The 25,307-nt window shown below is 30.1% G+C and overlaps 1 protein-coding gene across 1 annotated transcript in view; it reads right to left on the bottom strand.

Annotated features, from left to right (window-relative positions):
• Window positions 1–24,498, bottom strand: part of Hsc70-5 (Heat shock protein 70 cognate 5) — a 67,631-nt gene extending 43,133 nt beyond the window's left edge. The window contains exons 1-4 of the mRNA XM_085817663.1: window positions 24,270–24,498; window positions 9,196–9,242; window positions 6,367–6,636; window positions 3,926–4,050 (exon numbers count right to left, since the gene is read on the bottom strand). Coding sequence (XP_085673789.1) covers window positions 3,926–4,050; window positions 6,367–6,636; window positions 9,196–9,242; window positions 24,270–24,371 — 544 coding nt within the window. The 5' untranslated portion in view covers window positions 24,372–24,498. The remainder of the gene's footprint in view (window positions 1–3,925; window positions 4,051–6,366; window positions 6,637–9,195; window positions 9,243–24,269) is intronic.
• Window positions 24,499–25,307: the final 809 nt, after the last annotated feature.

Here is a 25,307-nt window from a genome sequence, read left to right as displayed (position 1 = left end):
CATTTATGTCACTTTTGTCTCCGGATGAGCTCACTGATCTAAGTGACAGCTGGTCATAATGTAATGACTCTTCGATGTATTCTGGGTACTATACATTATTAGAAGAATGCTTAAAAATACATACTTAAAAAAGAGTGCATGGTCAATAATTAAAATAATTTTAACTTTGCTATGGGCCACAAAAAATAAAACTCATGTGCCACCAGTGATTTAAATGACAAAGAATTAAAAACTGCCTGCTAAAAACTTTCATTAACAATTTAAAAGAGTACAAAGATTTTTTCCTTTATTAAGCATTAATTTATAGTTTATAATTTAGTTGATGAAAATTATGTTCTTTTGCATTATGCTCAGAATATGTTTCAGCAATAAGAAACTCAGAGACGAAAAATATTCATCACAGCAAAGAAGTGCTACTTTAGATATCAACTGTACCATACTGTTTTCAATGAATATAATACTCAACAAGTTGCAATACATATTTTTTTATCAGAAAGAATTTATGGAGACATATATTAAAGTTTTCTTTCACAATAGACATTTTTTATTCATATTTTAATGAAATGTTTAAGGAAAACAATGAGTTAATAGGTACATGAACTGGATTAACAATTTAAAGTTTTGTCATTTAGAAAATCAATCTTTAATGTTTTTATTAATCAGACATTTTAATGCAAATAACAAGTATGTATGTACATCAAAAATGAGCATTCTTGTAGAAAAGATGTCAATGATTTGATTGACAGTTTAATATAGGAGGCTTTCAAGACATTTGGGAATAAAGTATTTCCCAAAGTTCTGCAACACTCCAATTTGGAAAATAATTAAACTAGAATTTACATATTATTATAATTAACTGATGCAATTATCATATATAGCTAATACAGAGTTTATTCACATTTTTGTACATAGGAATTTAATACTTTTAACCCTTTGAAGGCACCAGTATATAAAATATACTGGTTGTTTGTCAATTGTTTTATCTCCTAAAAAAGGCTAATTTTCAACACCAAAAGCTATAATCATAAGTTTCTAGTGTTTCCTTTTGATTCTAAATGGCAGCACCATGCTATGAATGTTCAATATTTTGCAGTTATGAAATTAACATACCTTGTTCCAAGTTATCATGTTTGAAGATTGATAATTCTATTGGAGGGGAAGAAAAAATTCAAATTCTGCGAATATTTCACAGACACACGCTGAATCTCATATATCTACTTCATTTCAGTCAAAAGTGATAATTAACAGAAGATTATTTATACGATTTTAAAACAGGTACCGGCACTCACACTGAGGGTACCACGCCAATAGATGGCAGCACCAGTCTTCTCATTTTTTTTACTCTGTGACATGACAGAAATTCTTTATATTATAACAATTTATGACGTAATAATTCTTTTATGATTAATTTATAAGTTGTTTAGGATTCAATATTATGTTCATGAAGGGATCGGGAGTTTACTGACCTGCGCTAGGACTGAATACAAGAATACTAGTTTCTTTTTATTCTTTGTTTACTCCACACAAGTTTAATGGTTTAGCTAAAATTTTTATTTCAGCACTTCACCCTTTCCCAAGAGAAAGACTCATCAATTTCAAAATTGCCATTTGTGTGGTGTGATAAGATCACACAAAGGGAAAGCTCACCTCAAATGGAAATGCACTTAAGGTCCATCTTTTAGTGTAATCATAAAAACTGCCGATTTGAAAGCACGCTTTATTCTTTAGGAAAATTATTTTTATTTCTTTGTTAATTTCAGATGAAAGAGTATGGAACTCAAGAGAAATTTGCCCTCTGGGTTAGGATACAAATAGATTGTTTCCAAAATAAATTTTCACAGTTGATGCAAGGCAGGAAAATATTTCTAAGGCCTGTTTTAGATGCAAACTAAAATTTATCCAAAAGTTGAAAAGGAGCTCCTAGGAAACCAAAGAGGTTGAAAATCAGAATAAGATACACAATTCACCAAGAAAGTGATCACTTCCAACATCGCAAAACTCGCTTTAGGGGGATTGCAGTATGAAATTCCTAGACTTTTCCAGATTTTGACTAAAATATTTAAATTACCTGAACTTTTTCTGGTTTTCCAGGTAGTGTGGCAACCCTGTTTGTAGCAACAATATACAACAAAAAATTTATGGGTCTTTTTTATTTGAAAAATTTCCATATATTTTAGCATCTAAGTTTACTTGCTTCAATAAGCAAATAACAGTTCCAACTAGTCTTTGCTTCTTTTCCCAATTTATTAATGTTTTAACAATATACCTCTGAAAGACAATTTTCTTTACATGATCAGTTTTTTTTCTTCTCTTATCGAATTTCTAAACTGAAAACATTATCTCCCTTACCTATGTATATTAGATTGGCAGGAAGTAAAAAGACCTTTTTTATGCTAAAATTAATAATATTTAAAAACAAATTAAATATTATAGTACAGAATATTTGTTTATTTATTGTTGTTAATCTAACTTGTCCACGAATCTGGCAAAAAGAAATGTATGAAAAGCATAATTTTACATTTTATGTAAAAATGTAAATGATTCAGCTTAACAATTTAATATCGGAGGGTTTCAAGACATTTGGGAAACAATACTTCCCAAAGTTCTGCAGCACTCCATTCAAAATGAAAGGCAAAACTAATAAATAAGTAAAACCTCCATTGTCATACATTATAACATAACATATACAGCTTATTAACAGACAGTTTCTGAATCCCAGTACACCTTTGAAGTAAGAAACCAATGCACTCCCACTTAGTAGCCTACCTCATAACAAATAAAAGGCCTTGGTTCTACAAGATTGCACTAACAGAATTTCACTGCACAATATAAAAACTTAAAAAAAAAAAAAAAAAAAAAAATGAAATAGCATTTACTGAGAGCCTACACTTTAAGGGCAAGTTTTTACCAAGCACAGCATATATGTGAACAGAACAGTGAAAGTTACATAGGGAAAAGATTAAATGTATAGCAAAATGTGTGCATTGTCCGTTCATAAAGTTCGAAATGGACCAAAAATGAGATATCACAAACTGGGAGAGTGTTTGATTGAAAACACATGTACAAAGTTGAAGAGATGTGGCATTCATGGTTGTAACATCTACTGTAAGTACTGTATAAGCAATGGTATTTGTCCCAAATAAACAATTTCAAGAGATGCAATACTGGCTGAAAAATGCTATTATTCCCAAGGGATCATTGGGATACTAGGCGCTACATCAAATAAAAAGCAAAGAACAATTGTTGCTATGATTAATGGTAGACAAGGTCCATCTATTCTATACTACATCTTGCACCGAGAACCGCACTGCATGGAACAATACCCTGAAGATGTCCTCGGTTCACAGTATGATTGCAGTATAAGAAATCTGTAAAATAATTTCAATTGCATTATCTTTTGTTCTCACAGGCACTCTGATTTTGTTTTTAATGGCTACAAAGTAATAACGCAATTATGTAAAACATGAAAAATTGTAGCCAAATCTAAGATTCTATTAATGCTTTCTGGGAACAATAGTTTTATTAATACTTTCTAAGCCATCATGTATGTCTTTCAAAAGGAATGTACTGCAACAGAATTTCAGCAGTTCCCCCCCTAAACAATAATGCCTTTATTTATATTATAAAGAACAAGGTTTAATTAAATAAGCAAGCAAACAGGGAAACCATGTATTCATATCAAATACATTTGACAAAATTTTCATGGTAACAAAATAGTAAAGCATTTCCATGAAGAATTAGGCAGAGGAACATCATTGCACAGATTCACTGTTTTTATAAACTTAAATCGCTTGTTGTTTTTAGTTAAGGTCTTCTACGAATGTAAATAAAGATTTATTTTAGGGTAAATATGATTAGTTTTGCTAAATATTAACTGAACAAGGATTTACATCATGGAAAACTAGCATTTTTAAAATATAATTACCAGCAGTTTCTTTCATTTTCATTAAAATAAATGCTCCTATTTGACTAGGTGAATACATTTTGCCTTGAGCTTCAAGCCAAGCATCCCCATTAGATGCTTTAACTATTTTAAAAGCTGCTGTCTTCCTGAAAAAAAAAAAAAAGATATTAGTTAAAAGTTTAAAAATTCAATTTGAAAATACAGTCAAGCCCCACTCACGCATATCAACAGAAGACACTCATTTTTCAAGACATCTTTTTAAATAGTAATGTTACTTTTAAAATGTTTAAAATGCATAATTTATTATTATTATTATTTTGCTATCATTATTCTCTCTAAGCTATTCATTACTCTGTAGTTTATTAGTTAAAAGAAATTAGACATCATTTGGCATTTTCTAAATTACCCAAATTTTCATGATTTGTCTTTCATTACAAATGAGCATATCTACCATAACTGACATGAAATTTATTCTCATATTTCTCAATCACTGATTTATCTCAATTTTTATTCTTCCCAAACTCATGTATATTGAGGAAACTAGTAATTTTTTCTTTACTCTTCTCTTTTCGCCAATTTGCATTTCCTAACATGAATTAAAATCCCAGCAATATTTTTCAACCAACTTACTACCATTATCAGCTAATTAAAAATATTCTGAATCTAACATTTCCATAACATTTTCTGGGGGAATTTTTAACACTTCTGCAGAAAAGTGTTATAACAAGAGCTTCATACTATGACTGAATCATTAGGGCAATGAATACTTTTAACCCTTTGTGGCACAGTGTGCTCAATCTGGGCACACCTAAAACTTTCCTTCTGTACGCAGAGAAAAATTGAATGAAAAAGGATTTGAAAGTTAGAATAGGTTACTCTGAACCTTCTTTATTTATAGTAGATGGCAGCTCAACACAAATCAGTCCATATATTTTAGCCATGTTTAGTTTTTTAAGACCCTCATTTTTCAAAGAAATATTCCAGATTTTTTTAGGGTACAAAAGGAATTGTTTGAAAGGAAATTTCTATGTTATTTTTTTGGCTGTATGCTAATCTCCTTATTCTATATTAGTTTTAAATTTTTACTTTGAAATCTTGCCTAATATCGAACGGCAAACCGAGGTGTTCCCAGACTGGGCTCACTGCGAGTCTAGGTCACTGAGAGGCAACTGTATCTTTGTTTCTCTGCAGCTCATTAACATAGAAAGGTGTGTCCACATTTGTGTTTCATTTTCTGTTTTCCCCTTTCTTCTTTTCTCTTTTTTTTTGGGGGGGGGGGAGATTTGGTTATCAACTAAGAAATTGTTAGGGTGATTTTCTGAAGGTCAGAGATAATTTTATCAAATAGCTGTTTGGTTTTTCACCAGAGCAGTTCTATTTCACTTTGGTTCAAAGTTTTCTTAGCGCTAAGTTTAATAGTTTTGAGTTGTAGATATTTATATCTTTACTTTATAGTTCATAATTTCAAATTGTAGATATAATATTAGTTTATTTTTTCGGATTTTTAATTATTTTCCAAACGGACCGAAGAGTGCTGACCATTTCTAAAGCACTGAAAGTGCTACACGAATTGCTTTCATACACTGAATCTGATACGGATTCCAGCACTTGAGCAAAACATGCAATATTGGGTTTGCATTTTCAGAAAGGTGGTGTCACTTTCTTCGAAAAGTACTATGATGAAAAAAAAAATAGACTAAAATGTAGATATCATATATCCAAGTTACTTTTTTTCTCATTCATAAGCATGTAATCATCATATAACTAAAAATGAGCTTTTTAGGGGGGTATAGAGTAGCAGATCTCCCTGTAGTACACCCTGGGTACTGCTAAATCCACTATGGTATTCAGAATCTAGTGTGTTTTATTCGCAGGCAAAATCTCTTACGCGCTTCCCAGCAATGCTCGTTTCAGCACTCTTTTCGAAGCTCTATTCAATCAGTATGCCCGCTTCGGGCAAGTATCATTTTAATGATACGTGCCGAATTCTGTGGGTGTGCCCGCTTCGGGCACACCCACAGAATTAAAATGATACGTGCTATCTTTACAAAATTTTACTTGAGTACTCCTCAACACAAGAATTTGTTGTTCCCAAATCAATGCCAATTACTGATCCTTTGACAGTATCGGATCTAAAAACATAAAATAATTTAAACTCTTATGTGGAAAAAGTACAGCAACAGTAATTGTAACCTATATATAAATTACAATTTTAACTAATTAAACTGCCTACCTTTTTTTTTAACGAAATTCCAACTTTAAAAGGTAGCGTGCCGGAAAAAGGTTAAAAGTAAATTGATCTACAACATATTCCATTAGGCTAACCTGAATACACCCAAAAGGATTAATTTCAAATGTTTTGAGGGGGAATATAATATTTCTGAATAAATTCTAATTAAACAAACCAGTGAATTAGGAACTAGTTTGAGGAATAAAGATTTAAATAATAAATCTAAACTTACTGGTCTTTCTGGACTTCTGGATCCTCAAACTTTCGACCAATTAAACGTTTTGTAGCTGAAAGTGTGTTTGCAGCATTTGTCACAGCTTGTCTTTTAGCAGGCATTCCCACTAGCCTTTCACCATCTCTTGTAAATGCAACAACAGATGGTGTAGTCCTAGAACCTTCAGCATTTTCAATAACTTTAGGTGTCTTACCTTCCATGACAGCAACACAAGAATTTGTTGTTCCCAAATCAATGCCAATTACTGATCCTTTGACAGTATCAGATCTAAAAACACACAAAAAGAAAAAAAAAAAAAAAAAAATAATAATAATAATAACTCTTATGTTAAAAAAGTACAGCAACAGTAATTGTAACCTATATATAAATTACAATTTTAATATCTGATAAACAGATATAAATGACACATAAATATCAAATAAAAAAGATATAACTTAGAAAGGAAAAATCTATGAACAGAATTAATTTGTACCAAGTTTTCACGCAAGTATCCAAAAATATATGGAAAAGAGTGTACATGTTAATAACATGCATTCCACTCAATTAATATGAAATAAATATCTTGCAAAAAATTAACAATACAAGGTAATCCCAGTATCCTCTAGGCCAGAATTTCAGAACAATCAGCTATAGAAGACCATTAATCCTCATCAATAATTCTTTCTTCAGATGCTTCTTTTTTCAAGGTCTTCAGCTGCTTTTTTTATTTTTTGGCTGAAATGCTGCTGTGCCACTCCCAAGAACCAGGGCTGTGGAGTCGGTAGGGAAAATGACCAATTCAGATTCCTGGAATTTTAATGACTCCAACTCCTTCATATATATGTAAACATATACACATGGGTACAGCTTATTTTTTTTAAATAAAAGTAATAGATGCTACAGAAAAAAGTTGATGCATAGCAAATTTTTTATATTAGCATTTATTATCAAATGGAAAAACTGGCATTAGTAATTTCTAAGAAACAGTAAAAATTCGGCAAGATCTTCTTTTTTAGAGGACCATAGATCTGATTTAATCTCTTTTCTTTATTGAAGAAATGATTCCTTCTGCAATAAACCCTCCATTTCAGAAGGAACGAACATCACATTCTTCCAGTCTTGCCTCTTGATAATTTTTCAGATTGTAGTTTTTTGGTGGCTATATACAGTATAGAAAGAAGAGCTTCCAATACTGCAAGATCTTTCCATTGTCTTTCTGTTAGTGAAACATTACGGTTATCTACATCTAGCATTTTCGTCTCCTGTTAATTCTTCAGACTGTAGCTTTTTTGTGGCTATATATGGTGTTGAAAGAAGGATTCTTCAAGATCTGCAAGATCATTCCAGTCTTTCTGTTAGTGTTGGTTGGTGTTGGTGTATTTAATTATGGCAAAGCACACTAGGGCTATCTGCCTAAAGGGAGGGATACCTTCGTGGAGGACTTTCTAAGGGAAACTACGAACTCGGATACACGTTACACATGGGGAAAACCACGAAAACGCCCATGCAGCCAGCCCGTCCGCGGGATTCGAACCTCGGACCAAACTACCAGTGTTCAGTGACTTTACCGCTCAGCCGCTGGTGGGCCTTTCTATTAGTGAAATATTAGGGTTATTTATATCTTCTGAAAAAGTTCTTAATCCTAACAAGCCACTATATCATCAAATATGTACTTCTACATTGTGTTGCTCTTTTTTCTGCTCGCTGCCAAAGAATGGAATCAATTTTGGGAGTTCTTACTGCTTACCTAAAATCACCAATGAGATTAGTAACTAAATGAATCAGTTTAATAAATAATGGCAAATATCATATCCATCCTGCTAACTTATATTTATTTACTAATATGTCAACAAAATAGAAAATAACTATTTATTAATGTATATAGTTTATAAATAAAAATATCGCAGTTTGACATTAAATTTTTTTCCAGTTCACTTTAATTTCATTTCACATTCAATCTGTTAAAAAAAACTGGAGTCGGAGTCGACATGTTTTTTAGCGACTCCACAGCCCCACCAAGAACCAATATGGTTCTTTGGGAGCATTGCACAATTGATTCAGCAGTTGTCAAATGATGAACAGTCTTGAATAAATTCATCTACAACATAGGTCTCATCAAGACCATTCAGAAAGTCATAACAGGCATTATGTTTTACTGAAACTGAAACAGTACTGCATCACACAAGGAAAAAGATTTACAGAGAGAATACTTGATCAAAGATTTACAAATTCCTCTCTCTCTCTTTTTTTTTTTTTTTTTTTTTTTTTTTTTTTTTTGAGGGGAGGACAACTATATGGTTTACTTCTGGGGTGTCAAAAAAGGATAAAATTCTGTTAACTTCAGTTAGGAAAGAAACACTGTAAAACTGCTGGTGGAATAACTACACAGAGGGCAGAGAATATTGATTTGGATCAATTTTTTTTTTCAATTCATAACAAAAGAAATGGACAAAAATAATAATTAAAAAAATATAGAAAAATTGTTTACACATGGCCCTCCTTTAATTACAAGGAGGGAAAAAATTTTGAGCTACCAAAGTAAATTGAAGATACTTCTTACAAATTACTAATATAAAAATTGCATAGAATTGTTAATTAAAAGATTTCTTAAATTACATGCAAGTCAAATTAAATTAACAAAAAATGTTATTCCAAATAATGAAAATTTTACACTGCACAAAAACATTTTATAAAATATGAACCAAAGAATACTAATTCCCAGAAGTGTATATGTGAAGCATCAGAATGATGTTAACTAATTTCTTTCGTAAGTTAACAAAGAAATTATGAAGAATAATTTATAAATTTGATCAACACCTCAAATATTAAATATTATAATTCACTTACTTATACCGTCTTTGAGCACCATATTTGTTTCTCAGTGATAACAAAACCTGAAAACATAATAGTACATAAAGTTACTCTATTAGTAATTGAGAAGAACATGTTTCAAATTATGAAAACTGAAGAGACTCGTTAAGTTTTATTTGCATAATTTACTCGTATGATGGCTCAGATTTGAAAAAATGTTATTCCAAATAATGATTAACAATTAAATCAATAACTTATCAAAAGGAACATAAATAATCCTATTCAAAAAAATCTAAATTCAAATTAACTGGGGAAAAAAGATAGGGAGTGCAGTGGAGATCTGGGGAAGTGAAAAGCACCTCACTTCTAATGCATGATGCCAGTGCCATATATTGAAATCAAAACATCTATGCATATATTCTAAGATACTATTTTAATTCTTAACACCTGAGACTTCTTGGCACTTGGTTATAATAAGTGGCCTTGGGTGAGAAACAGATGGTTACAAATACATAAGTAACAACTACTGCCCCAAGGGCAAAAATGATTTTCAAAATGGTGACTTATACAAGATCAACAAAGAGATCAATAAAATTTCAAATGCATAAAATAACAATTAAGAATAAATCAAACATAAACTAATATTTAGTTTCTTGATCTGTAGGTCATAATATCTAAATAATTTTAATGTACTATAAAAATACAGTATAAAGCATCTCCATATCTATACAGTAAAATTCCAGAAATTCGCAAAGCTTGGGACCAAAGGTTGTGGGGATTTTGGGATTTCAGAATAGAAAAGATACATCATAATATTCAGACTAAAAGTGCAAAATAAATAAGGCATATTAGATACATTTAATTAAATTATTATACACTATTACAATAATTTATTATGTACATTAATTATTAGATATATAAATTGATTATATGTATTAGTATTCATTTACATTAGTGCTTACAGGGATATTTAAAAGCATTAGGGATGTATTCAATAGACATAAAAATAAGGGATATTAATAAAGCATAAAATATTTCATTTTTTTCTACATGTTTCAAACATTTTTCTGATGGAGGTTTGTTTTAAAACTTTAGGGTGCTCCAGAGTAAGTTTTTTTTTTTTTTTTAATTTTTTTAATTATATAGAGTCATAATGTCTTGCTCTGTGACACAGCTTTGTTGTTCTTAAAAATTTAGGTATTTTTCACCAAGTTCCAGACCCTCATTAAAAGATATTTTCTCACTTCTATCAAATTCACTATCTGTGTCAGTGTCAAAATTGTCTTCTTGCTGTGGCGAGTTCAAAACAGAGCCAATGATTTCATCATCAGTCATCTGATATGCCAGCATTGGCTCATCTGAACACATCATCCATTCAACAATATTTACTTCTTGCAAAGCTTCCTCATTTAATTTTTCTTTTGAAAATAAAAGCAATTCTCTTGCTTTAATCCTTGCTGCACTGACCCTAAAACCAGAAAAATCACTGTCAGTTTCAATAAACAGAGAAGATGGCCATACATTATGCCAGGCATTTACTAATGTCATTTGGGAAACATACGAGTAATTCAATGATTCAGCTAACAAATAAATGCAGTCTTTGATGGTGAATTTTTTTTTTAATAATCACAAAGTGGAATAGAAGGGTCACCTGAAAGAATTTTTTTCAGAAACTCCAATTTATAGTGGCATTTAAAACAGTGTATTATGCCCTGGTCCATTGTATGGATCAATGATGTAGTATTTGGAGGCAAAAAAAGGGCCATGACATTATCATGTATTAAAATACTTGCATCTGGATGTGCAGAGCAGTTGTCTAACAATAGTAAAATCTTGCAATTTGATGGTAACCCCACACTGTTACAATGCCTTCTCGCCTCTTTAATGAAATGCTCCATGAACCATTCAGTCATAAGTTGTTTTGTGAACCAGGAAGTTTTATTACTCCTGTAAATCACAGGTAAGGATTTTACTCCTTTCAGAGCTCTGGGATTGGTGCTCTTACCCACTACCACTGGTTTAAATTTGTTAAGTTCCAGCTGCATTGCTGCATACTAAAATGGTAACTCTTTCTTTAGCATCTTTCACCCCTGCCGGTGCACTTTCTTCACTTGTCACAAATGTCTTTCTTGGCAAACATCGGCAAAAAAGTCCAGTCTCGTCCATATTAAAAAAACCTGTTCTGGGCTAAGATTTTCTTCTGCCACTAACACAGAAAACTCATCAATAAACTCCTCTGCAGCATCTTTATCTGCTGAAAGTTTTTCCCCACATGCTTTCAGATAACGTATACCATGTTTCTGTTTAAATCTGTTCAGCTAAACGCTGCTGAAATGGCACGGCTCCTCTATTTTTAAATCAACATGAATCTCCTTCGTCTTTTCTCTCAGTACTCATCACTCCACCACTGCCGGAACCACTTGTACAAGACAGCATCGAGGTTTGCCGATTTCGCCTCATGCAAAGATTTCCAGTTTCGGATTCCGGTGTTAGAATCAACGTTGCTGTAAAATTTCAACAATTTATTTTTCCATATATCATACACAATCCATGTCACTATTCCATACGATTCTGCTATAAAGTGAGGAGTAGCACCTGCCTCCATCTTTTGCAGAATTTCCACTTTTTTGCATTACCGTCAATGCAACGTATTTACGTTTTTCAACTTTGCAAACAGTACAAACATGAGTGTGTTTCTTATCTGTCATTGTATTAAAAAGTGCTGAAATTTAAAATATCCTTGATTGATCCACAAAATATCTGGATAAAAAAACAGCAGCACTAAAATCTCGTGAAATAAAAAAGTTCAGAAAATACAACAACGTGAATCATGAACTTGAAAGAAGAGTTGAGTGATTCGTCTGCTTTTTTACCTCGATGCAGATTGCAGGGAAAAAACACTTTTATTTTATCATAATGTCAATAATTTGCTATTTCCGTTATGACTAATTATTATTCAGTAATTATGATGTCATTATTCGGTAAGTACTTTTTTCGATATTTCGTACTCCATGTTGTGGTTTCCGGAACCTATAAACTCAATGTTTCTATTTTGAGAGGCAACACGGATTTCAGGAGTTGGCGGATTTTCGGGATTTGACTGTATTACCTGTGCTATATTAATTTGTATAAGTATGCCAACTCAATTTGAAATGTTCCAATAATGATGCTTTATGCTCCACAAAGTTTATATCACTCTTGTAAACAAAGAATTCATATTTTGAGATAATTACTCTTTTATCCCTATACAATGTCAAGAGTACTTTCCATATCTTATAAACTTCCAACGGTACATAATTTTTCAAATGACTGAAAAAGATTTCGAAGTCATTTTGTCAGGACTTGTGCTTCTCTTGATTTGCGTTGGAAACATGAATGATCCTGAATAGGAACAGGGAGCTTACTCAAGCTATGTTCAAGAAGATGTGAAGTAGACAACACAAGCAGGAAGGGCAAAGAATCTCTAAGGAGAAGAAATAAAGGTTTCCTGAGGCAAATGTGGCTCCGTCAGACTGAAGAGACACTGTGTATGTACCTGAAGCTTATTTTAAAGGGGCAATACATCTACCCTCCGTACCTTTCTGCGCATGTGCGAAATAGCAGGCAAGAAACCGGCATGTCGTCAGCCATATTAGCAATCTTTTACCGCGTTGTTCGAAGAGGTTCATCGAAAGTTTTTTTCAGTTCTTTTCTCTAGTTATTTAAGCAGATCATAAGATGGATCATAAGATGACTTTGCATTTTAACATATGAAACTCAATTTATATAATTAATCATATGGCAAACAAATACGTTTAGAAATAATAAATAAAAAAAAAATAGTTTTTGCAGGCATATTGCTATTTCTTTCCAAATTTTTTTACTGAGTTTTAAGCTTTAAACTCAACTAATAATAATATTACGACAAAACGAGCGATCAGGAATAAATTTGCCATTTATAATAATGCGGCAGCTAATGGCATGTATGATTGCATAAATTAATTTTATTAATAAATTGTATTATGCTTCAGCTTTAAATTTATGCTATAGATTACCAATTAATTTATCTGAGAAAATTTATAAACTTATTTAATATTAGTGGTCACTGAAGATTATTTTTAATGTAGTATATTGATAGTTATATACAATTTTTCGTATTTTATGATTATTTTTGAAAATTTTATATTGATTATTATAAAAATATAATTTTGATTTCTCTCAATATTTGATGTGGTTTAGTGAATAACAGACTAACTCAATCTATCTTTTACTTAGCAAACAACCCAAATCCTGGTATCGCTGTAGTGTTTGTGGGACAACATCTCGAAAAACACCAGACAGGAAATTCTTCAGATTTCCTAAGGATCCTATTAGGTAAATCATTTCTAAGTTTAAAAGAAACTAAGCTTTGATTATTAATAATATATATATATCTCAATTTTTGATAGAGAAGCAAATATTTCATGTATTTGGAATAATTTAAATAAATAGCTTGTTTTTTTCCATTAAGTGTTCCTCATTATGGACAAATAGTTCAGTGTTCTTCTGTAAATATCCAAGATAACTGTGCTTGTGATACAGTTGCTCCCAAAAGCGTTCATACACTTTAAGAATTTGTAAAAAATGCACTGTAGCCCAGAATTGAATTTGATTATAAAGCCCAATATTTTCTCATATTTCGAAGTGATTTTGAATAAAACCAAATTTTTTCTTCTAATATTTTAGAAGATAATTTTTGTAATTTATGTATTACAAGCTTGAATTGTGCAGGATATCCTACAAAAACTGACAGAAATTTAACTGCAATATTTCGTAATAGTGTCTGCAGATTTCTTTAAAGTGCACGAAGATTTTTGTGAGGTAACTTTTTTGTTACTTTTTAATTATTAATTCCCCCCAAAAGTTTTACTGTATTCTTATAATACTTTTATAGAGTTTTGCTAAGATAAATTTATAGATATATAAAAAATTCTCACAGCATTATTTCACTGAAACATAAGTGTACAAACACTTTAGGGAACCACTACATATTAGTGTGAATAAGGAAGGAAACATTTTAAAGATGCACTTTACGAACAATGTGTACTTTTTATTGGTGCCTTATCCTTTTTTAATCATATTGTTAACAAAATTGTACAAAGAAATGCTAAATTGTTTAACTAGATACTATGACTGGTAACTACAATTTAACACAATATCTGTAAAATTATTGGTTTTTCGTACATCAAAATAAAATTAGATGAAATGCAATCGTTTCAGAATTTGTTACTAATGTAAAAGGAATTTTTTAACAAGGTTAAATTTCTAATAACACTGAAAAGAGGTTCTTTTAATTAAAGAAAATAAAATTGTTTTTTGTTTTCATAGATCAAAATAATAGAGAATTAGTATAAATATGTCAGAAATGTAATAAATCATATTATGTACATGAATTTTTCCTTAAATTATAATTTAATATTTCTTAAAAAATATATAACCCTTCTCGAGATTGTGTAACTAATGTATAAGGAATGTTTTTAGTTTGCTATTTTTCTACTAACACTGAAAATGGATTTATTGAAATTTAAAATATAAAAATTAATGTTTTTCATTTTTATAGATCAAAACAATGGGCTCCCGCATGCAGTAATCAAGACTTGTTAAATAAATCACCAACTGATTTGTATAAAACTGCACTAATATGTTCGTCACACTCCAAAGATCACGATTACTGTTCACCAAAGATGCGATATTTAGATTCCTGTGCAGTGCCGACAAAATTTGAACAAACAGGTATCTACAGTGTTTACTGTTATTATTTCAATAAGCTTAACAATAGCGCCATCTAAGAAATAACTCATCAATAATAGTGGATCACCTGTCATGTTATGCTCAAAGAATACTGTGCAACAAAATTGATGGTTTGGATCGCCTGTCAAGACTTGTTAAATAAATCACCAACTGATTTGTATAAAACTGCACTAATATGTTCGTCACACTTCAAAGATCACGATTACTGTTCACCAAAGATGCGATATTTACATTCCTGTGCAGTGCCAACAAAATTTTGAACAAACAGGTATCTACAGTGTTTATTGTTATTATTTCAATATACTTAACAATAGCGCCATCTAAGAAATAACTCATCAATAATAGTGGATCACCTGTCATGTTATGCTCAAAGAATACTGTGCAACAAAATTGATGGTTTGGATCGCCTGTCATGTTATGCTCAAAGAATGCTGTGCAACAAAATTGACGGTTATTAGTCGAAATATTGACTGTTGATTTTTGGCAAAATTAAAAATTATGTAAAATCCAAGCATTCAGCATTTTTAGAATTATTATATGTATAGTGAAGGTGGAAAATAGGCATTTCTTGTAATTGCTATTTAAAAGAATTAATTTCTAATTTCATGATTTGAAACAATCTTCATCAGGATGAGCTGCAACAATATTTATTTGATTCAGTGGATTATTTACAAAACTTCTTAATACCTATAGGTTTGATTTTCAAGTTAAGTATTTAATCTTATATTAATAAATGTGAGAAGTATTGAATATTTTATGAACCAAGAGAATGAAATTAGTTATTTTAATCATTTTTGTGCAACTTTTATAAGACATTTTGAATGTAATCTTGTATTTGTTAATTTAAGTGAAATGCTTTTGACTCTTTGTTTTCATAATAGTCATTCCAAATAATTAAAATTTCTTGGTAAATTTTTTTTCTTTTTTTTTTTTAAGGTCAGATAATTATAATGAATTCAGCGTTTTCAATTTATTTAGGGGTACTTGTAATTGTTTTTAATTATTTTTTTTGTTTCAGTTAGTTATGTAAATTTTGCTCATAAAATTTTAAATATGGAGTTATAAAAATTTATTATGAATTGTATGGTATGTGTTTTTTCTTTTTTAAGCTTACAGAATTAAATGTACTCATTGGTCGAATAATTCGGGATTAATTAGATTTTTGCAAAATTAAAATTATGTAAAATCCAAGCTACAGCATTTTTAGAATTATTATATGTATAGTGAAGATGGAAAATAGTCATTTTTGTAATTGCTATTTAAAAAAATCAATTTCTAATTTCATAATTTGAAATAATCTTCATCAGGATGAGCTGCAACAATATTTATTTGATTCAGCGGATTATTTATAAAATTTCTTCCCAGGTTTTAATAACACCTGGAAGGTTTGATTTTCAAGTTCAGTATTTAATCTTGTATTAATAAATGTAAGAAGTATTGAATATTTTATGAAAAAGTAATGAAATCACTTATTTTAATAATTTATGTGAAATTCTTTAAAAGGCCTTTTAAGTGTAATTTTGTATTTGTTAATTTAAGTGAAATGCTTTTGGTTCTTGGCTGCAAAATTTGCTCATTGTTTTCATAATGGTCATTCCAAATAATTGTCTAAAAAATTTCTTGGTATTTATGAAGATGCTTAAAATTATTTTGCTTATGTATATTCTGAAACTTGAGAAATGTCAATAAAAATCATTTTTTTACCTCAAATGTGTTATTCTTTGTTTTAATATTTAATAATATGCATGATATGAAAAGAAAAATAGCGTTATTTATGTAATTAATTGCAGATTTGTTAGAAATCTAACATCACGGCAGTAGTTAATTTTGTTTTCTATTAATTCTGATGTTAGTTATAAATTAATGCTAGATATTATATCAAAAGAATAACAATTATGTGAGTTTACAGAAAGAAGGGTTAAGGGGAAAAATAAGGAACATAAAAATAATAAAATTTATTTATTTATTCATTTATTTTGCAATTGAATTTTAGGATGTTCTATGCGAAACATCTAGACGATTAAAGATTAGAAGATAAAAGATCAGCTACACAATTTATCTGAAATGTATGAAAATAAAACATTTTGAGGAATTTCAAAGTAAAAAAAAATTACTATCTCCTCGGACTGCGCTATTTAAATTCCACCCTGCGCTGCTGTTTCACTGCATAGCCGTGGCTCCTCGATATAGCGGCGCAGAGGCGAAACAAGTTTACATTGCGTCTATGGAAGCTTTCATTCTTTTCCTTACAGATTCTTTGGGAAGGGTATACGAAACGCTTTATTTTCAATCTTTTACAGGCACTTCCAAACTTCGGAATACAGAGACCAACCACTTGTGGTCTGAACGTAAGAATATAAAAACTACTAACTAAAAAGCTAACTTTGAATTAGTATACAAATGCCTAGCACTAAGACTGCCCTTTATTTAAAAAAAAAAAGGTACGTATGTAGTACGCCGAGCTGCTGAAACTACAATATGTCTGCAAATATCAAGAGGGCTAAACCTCTGGCCTTAAAGGCAACCAGCAATCGAGTGGACACTCGTAAAACTACAGTGGCAAGCGACTTGCTTCCTAAAACTCTTTCTCTCTCCCGCTCGGCAAAAAGCCACAACTTAAATACTTGGGCGTTCGCAAGACAATTTGCATAAACAAGTTAAAGCATTTAATTCTGGCCGGAAGTAGAAAATAAGAAGTGATAGTACAGTTTTAAAATAAAATAAACGTTAGTAAAACTTAGGATCCTTACAATTTAACAATTTTACTTTGCTTTTGAATTCAAAGGTAAAGAACAGCCTGGCTGAAGGATTGCCATAATGATGCAACAGCATAGATAAATAAAAGCCAGACATATTTTTCTTTATCATTTTGATGATCTTTCACTCAAGGGCCACTATAATCAACAAGCATTGATCTGTTTTTAAGCTGGTAACTGTCTAATAATAGCACACTCATAACTGATATCTTGAAAATAATAAAATACTAATAAATAATTTTTCAATATATATCTTGAATTAATATTTCATATATTGGTTGGTGTTGTGTCTTTTGAGAAGTCAAATGGATCTATGCATGGAAACTAGAGCTTTTGCCAGTTCCACAATCTTTTCTCTATACACCTCTCCCTGAAAAGGAAATTCCCCCAAGCTTTGTAGAGCTGCAAGTATTGCCGGACAGGTGAAGTTCCAGAGAAAGCTCCATTTTGTGTCAGTTTCTACAAATTTTCATTTTTTCACGTGATTTACATAATAATACTGCTAAGACCTAGACATAATTATGAAAAATGAAATCCTTCCCTGATGGTTTTCATAATAAAACTTCTTAATCAGTAATAAAGTAAGACTATCTACACTTGCAATAACCAGTAATAAGCAATATTATGCCTTGCAAAAACAGAATTCATAAAATTTTTTAACATGGACATCTTTATAGCATCTTCAGCCTACCAACTGTTTTAGCAACACATTACATAAATGTATATATATATATATTAGTAATCAAACCTATTACAATATTTTCTATAATTACGTTCAATATGACCAAAGCCAACAGGCATAATGTGGACTTCTGAATCAAATCCCAAAGATATGATGTTATAACTATGCACTTAGTGGTCTGTCCCCCTTTCTTGCAGATGTAATCAGTCCTTATGGACAACATTCTTGTCTTTTATGGACAACATTCTTATCGATTAAATAGCTAAATGATTGCTGGGTTCAGATATTTATAACAAAATCACAATTAGCAACAGAGCAGCATCACATTTCTTTCTTCTTGAAAGAAATGCAAGAAAACAGCAAATTAAACATAATTAATGTCATGAATTTATTGATGAAAAAGTTGAAAAGATTGCATCATTATATCATAATCAATGCTGTATATATCAGCTGATAAGCAAATTAAATATAATTAATGTCAGGTATTTGCTTATGAAAAAGTTGAAATTATTGCATCATTTAACCATAATCAATGTTATACTCAGCTGATAAAAATTTTGAAAAAATTACATCATCATTACAATTTACATTGCTTATTTTTATTTTATAAATTACCTAAGCGTTACACAATAATTTGCATGGTTTTTAGCTCAGCTAAATGAGAGAATTAGTATCTAAGAATCAAAAACCAAAAGAGACAAGACGCTGTTCAGTTTCTTAGTCATACAGTTTAAGAGTTTCCATACACAGCTATGATTTAAATAAAAGTCTCACACACAAAATTCTTTATAAAGAAAATTGAAATTAACAATTAGTTCAATATAACTCCATATATTTCTGAATATTACAAAGAGAAAATATCAAGATAATAAAATTAATTTAGAGATAAAAAATGACACTAATGAATGAAACAAAGTTTACGTATGGTATTTACATAGCTTATGAAAGACCTTTCTCTTGTTAATCAAGGTTATATTTAATGATCAGTAACCCCTCTTTGTTCTTTATTATAAAATAAAAAAATTAATAAAAATTGGACAGGACCAATTGAAGAAACTCAAATTGTGTTTTCCATGTCTTGAAAGCACAACTTGGGATATATTTATACTTATATATAGCTTTGTTCTAACACAGGTATTTTGGGCAGTTTTCGGATAACCGGCTCTTGGCGACTTCGCTACAGCGGCCGGTGGTGGCGATTTCCGCCAAACCCGGCTACCGACCCCGACAACTTTCTGCTGACATTTAGGTTACTGTAGAATCCGGAGTATCGGGAGGGATTTAGGGAAAACTTCTGTGTGTTCATATTGAAGGTCACGTGACCATTTTTCTTCGCTTCTGCTGCGTGGTTAGAAGTTGAGAAGTTTGTCTCCTACTTGATCGGAGCGTAGGTAAATAAATAATAGTGTTAAATGCGAATTAAAACCGATAATTATAAATAAATAATAATGTTAAATGGGAATTAAAACCGATAATTATAAATAAATAATAATGTTAAATGGGAATTAAAACCGATAATTATAAATAAATAATAATGTTAAATGGGAATTAAAACCGATAATTATAAATAAATAATAATGTTAAATGGGAATTAAAACCGACAATTACAAATAAATAATAATGTTAAATGGGAATTAAAACCGACAATTACAAATAAATAATAATGGTAAATGCGAATTAAAACCGATAATTATAAATAAATAATAATGGTAAATGCGAATTAAAACCGATAATTATAAATAAATAATAATGGTAAATGCGAATTAAAACAGATAATTATAAATAAATAATAATGGTAAATGCGAATTAAAACCGATAATTATAAATAAATAATAATGTAATTAATTATTATTTTTATGTTTTTTCTCTTTTGCTTTTCATTTCTTACATGTATACGGATAATTAAATATAATAAGAAGATTAATTATTATTTTTATGTTTTTCCCTTTTGCTTTTTATTTTTTACATATATTGTTCGTAATTGGAGTTTCAATAAAAAAAATTTAAATTCCCTTTTGCTTTTCATTTTTATTTTTAGAATTAAAACGGATAATTAAATAAATGATAAATTATTAATGTAAATAATAAATTAATGTATGTAAATTCGGTGTCCCCTACTTGATCGGACCTATTTTGACACAAAATCAGACCTTTTTCTGAAATAACATACCGATTTTTTTCCATATTTTGATTCTACAACTCAAATTATGCCTAAATATTAAATTTCGTAAGTTTTGCTAAGATATTTAAAAATTTATCTTGCCAAATTTGTTCCAGCTTGCGTCAAAAATAATTCACGTTGCGAACTTCTTGATTTATAGCAACAGATTTGGTTGATCTTTACAATATGGTAACTGGTAGTTTGGTGACATTTTGGAGGCGATAAAGGTTACTACCTGGGACTTTGGTAATAATGTGAGCAGTACTCAGTTCCGATTACGCATTATTTTGCGTGAGGGAAATGAGAGATCATGGGATATGTCATGTGATATTAATGGACGAATTACGGTTCTTTAATCAGAAAAGGGGGAATATTGGGAAAAATGTGGAAATTTTGTATTTAGTTTTATTGTGTGTTGTGTGAAACAGTGTTGTTTAATTTTTGGATCCCATGGCCCTAACTAAAGTGAATTCGAAATGGCTATTTAGGCATTGTGATAAAGAGAAGTTTGCTTTTTATTTAGCAGAGGAAGTATGGAGGAAAAATTTGCAGAAAAAATCTTTCAATAATTTTATTGATTGAATTAGAAAAGTGTATCCGCCACGTAATCAAGATTCTGAAGAAGATTAGGTAAGTTAGTATTTTTAATTATTTGAGGATATTATTTTTATGCATTGTTCTAAATGTAAGGTGGAAAGGAATTTGGTATTATTGGGAAAATTGTTATTAGCAATGATTTAGTTTAAAGTAATTAGGATTGTAAGGTAATTTTTATTAATTTAATGTATGTGCTCATTTATATTTTAAGTAGTGTTTTTAAATTTAATTATATTTTAATGAAATGATAGTTATTTTGTGAATTTTATGTTTGTAGGAATTTGGTATACGTTTAAGTTGAAATAAACGTGCATGGAAATAATTTAAATATTTGATACTAAGTATTTGTAATGCTTGCGGTATGAATTCGTTGGTGACGTGTATAATGTAATAGATGATTTAGAGGTAAAAGTTTTTGGATCTTTTATTTATTTTATATGTGGAAATGTTCATATTTGTAAAGGGTAAATACTTTTTCGCGATCAGGTAATTTCATATATGTTCTTTTTACCGGGTTTAAAGATTGAGAAAATTGTCATGTATTTTCGTGAAATTTTTCTAATTTATGAGAAAAAAGCAGTGTACATGGATATGGTGAAGAGTGTGCGCAATGCCATTTTTGTGCAATTCTGGGATGTTTTTTTAAGTAAAAATAAGTCGGCGTGTACATGGTTTATGTGTATGTGTTATTTTGAAAAACGCGTAAGGAGTATGGTATTGTGCACTTTTTTCCAATTTTGCAGTGAATATTTGTCATGATTAAGCAGTTTTGTTTGATAAAATTTCTAGCATAAGTGTAATTCGGCTAGTAGATTGTTGGAAGAAGTGTTCAGTAGATAAGAAGAAAAGAAACATGTCTTTACTTCGTGAAGACAAAATGGCGGCGGAGGAAAAAAATAGAGGGTTGCTGTAGGAGAGTTGGTTGCCAAATTTTCGCCAAAAAATTGCCAAGTTACCATAATGTAAAGATCAACCACAGATTTTCCTTTCCTTTTTCTTCATTGTCCATGAGCAGAAAAAAAGGTCATTGTTCATACTTTCAAATAATTTTAACAAAGTGCATAAACCACATTTTCATTATCATAACTTGTAATAAATTAGCAAAATTTCAAAACATGCCAAAGTATAAATTCATGTATATCTTAGAATACATGAATTCTCTGAATGAAAAACTAATTTTTTACAGGTATGTTTAGAAATAAATACAGCTACTTTAAGATAATACAAATTTTTTAGGTTATAATTCAAAATCTTTTAAAAAAAATTTATAAAAATTATTAAGAATACAAATTATGAAATAAATCATAAAATAGACGAATTTTATTTGGTGGGGTGCAGAATCACCCACTGCTAGGCACGCTTTTAAGAATTGCTCAAACTCTATATCCATATACACACTGACCTATTTTCACTTTCAAAAAAAAAATCGGATAATTGTACAAACTCAGCATTGCGCACTCCCTTGACTTTCTCCATGTACACATTGATCTATTTTAACTTAAAAAGTCAAAGTAAATTGGGGTAAAGTGCAGAATAGCCCACTTATTTCTTTGGCACTTTTTACAAGAATTGGAGTTTTGTCAATTTTCTTTGACTTTTTACGCAAAAATAGGTCGATGTGTACATGGATAAAGTAAAGGAAGTGCACAATGCCATTTTTGTGCAATTCTGAGATTAAGTGAAAATAGGTTGATGTGTACATGGATACCGAGCATGTGCAGTTCTTAAAAATGCACTAAGCAGTGGGTGTTTCTGCACTTTCCCAAAATTGATAAAAATCAAATTCTTCTTACACTTGTAAAACACGCCAAATAGGTGGGCGACTTTTCACTTTACTCTTATTTGAATGAACCTAAATTTCGAAATGTGAAAGGAACAATCAAACTAAGTTTCGTAAAAAAGAGATACAGTCAAGTTTTTTTTTCAGTGTACACGTGCATATCTATATTTTCTTCTACTGAACATGCACTGCAGACACCAGCAGCACTCGTAGAATCTTAAACTGATGCCTCCTTCACCATTACCACATAAATTCTTAGTCAGCATCTGTTGATTTGGTTTCTCCAGAATGTAACTTGATCTGATCCATGGATCTTTAATTTAGTGCTGACTTAATTATTTAAAGTATTAGTACATATATTTGTGAAGTAACTTTAACCTTAAGCATACTTTATGCCAGTGGTTTACCTTTGAAGGTTTCCCAGATAGATCCATATCCTCAAAAGTTTGAAACTCACGGTATCTTTCAAAACTTTATTATTTAACGATTTCAACAGTATTTTTTTTTGCTTTCATAGATAATACATCACTTTGTAAATCAATCACCAACTTACAAATCTTTGATAATTCATATATACTGAAACATTAAAATTTCAAAAATCAACCATGAAATTGAAAACCACAATAAATTTTGTGTGATAATCAAATGACTTTACTTCATAGAGCTGGTAACAGATTAACTATTATCAATTTAATAAATACTCTTAATTTCTAAGTTCTGCTTTATTCTGAATAAGCGATAAATGTTTTACTTTAAAAATAACTTATTCTACAGTAGTTAATAATAATTTAGCTTGTTTTAAATCACTTATAAGTTTACATTATTTTCTATTCCAGATTATATAACGACCGAAATTTCTACTACAGATTTGCAAATCGCAATACTTTTGGCCAAGACAATGTAAAAGTTAAGCCTTTTTATTTATAATTTTAATAGACAAAAATATTTTTTTTTACCGAAAAGGTAATAATTAATCTATCTTCTACTAGAATACAAGGGAAAAAATAACACGTAGATTCATCTGAAAAATACGGTAAAACACTTTATGGTGAAAACAAGTTTAATCTCAAAAAAAATTATTTTAAACAACTATCTAATGGATAAATGAATGATATAATTCAAAAATTAATATTCTGCTTAGACATCAATGAGCGATTATTTCAACTTCATTCCTATAAATTAATACGCATAAAACTAATGCGCCAGACTGTTACATAATGCATGCACTTTTTTTACAAAACCTACGCGAACAAAGATTAAACGAAATAAGTACCTATTATAAATGCAGACATTTTAATAGAACTTATCCAATTTCTTAAAAGTAACATTAATAACGAAAATATGAAAAAAAAATTTACACTTTACCCTATCATGAACCTGCGTTGCTATGTTTCTTGTTCCACACAAATTTGGAATCAAGGAGGACTTTATATACGTTGTACTAGCGCTTCGCATGGCTTTCCACATTTTGAAATTTAATATTTTAATAGAATAACAGTGATATATACAAGTATTTTTATTTAATAGAAAAATGCCGACAACCCTAATGGGAAGGACAAAGCTGAAAGTGCCTGACGAAATCGGTAAGCACGTTTTTCAAAGTAACAGTTACGAACCTCTATTAACCATAACTGAATAATGGCAGGAATGATAGCACAAGAACTTCATAAATATTTGCTCATTTTGCAATTCAACATTAAAATTTGTCAGAAAAACAGCCTTAATGAAGAAATCTTTAATAGCTACATAAAGTTAGTACTACTTATTTTATGCAGAAGGAGGTCTTCATTCGCGCACTTTGGAAGCAAGAACTGTGAGAAAATTTGTTGGCACTGTTCCCTCTTGAATTTATTTTTTAAATTTACATTATTTGAGCAGAAATGATTAAAACAAACTCATATATTAAGTATTATTTAATACAAAACCATTACATTAAGTATTATGTACCTATTACCTAATATATTACAAATGATTACATATTTTTCTAACAGCATTGCCTTTGTTGGGATAGTGTTTAGGAATATTGTTCTCCTTTGTTACTTGTTTGTTTGTAACCTATCAAGAAATTATTGTTAAAGTAATGGAAGAGAAAAAATGCGTCTTTAAAAAAAAAACATAGTTTTTCAAGTTTCTTACTTTGTCTGTCATTGCTTATTTAAATGTTTCGATACTTTTTGCCTATTATTAAATCCTTATCGAAAGTAATTTTTCCTTCCGTCCAGGTCGGCTTCAGGTCCAGTGTCGGAATTTTCATAAATTTCGTTAGTGTATTTGAAATAATTTCATCATTTTTCAGTTGTAAAGAAAAATTAGTCTCAGATCCAGTCTAAAACAATCTGAACTCCACTGAAAGTTCAGGCAAATTTAGTTTTTTTTTTTTTTTGGTTTAAAAAAGAGTGAGAT

This window comes from Stegodyphus dumicola, chromosome 5 (assembly GCF_044657685.1).
Source record: "Stegodyphus dumicola isolate Sdum_Otavi_A_Nest chromosome 5, ASM4465768v1".
In the NCBI taxonomy this organism is placed as follows: Eukaryota; Metazoa; Arthropoda; class Arachnida; order Araneae; family Eresidae; genus Stegodyphus; species Stegodyphus dumicola.
The sequence above is the reverse complement of the archived record's forward strand: the minus strand, read 5'-3'. Positions and strand labels throughout refer to the sequence as shown.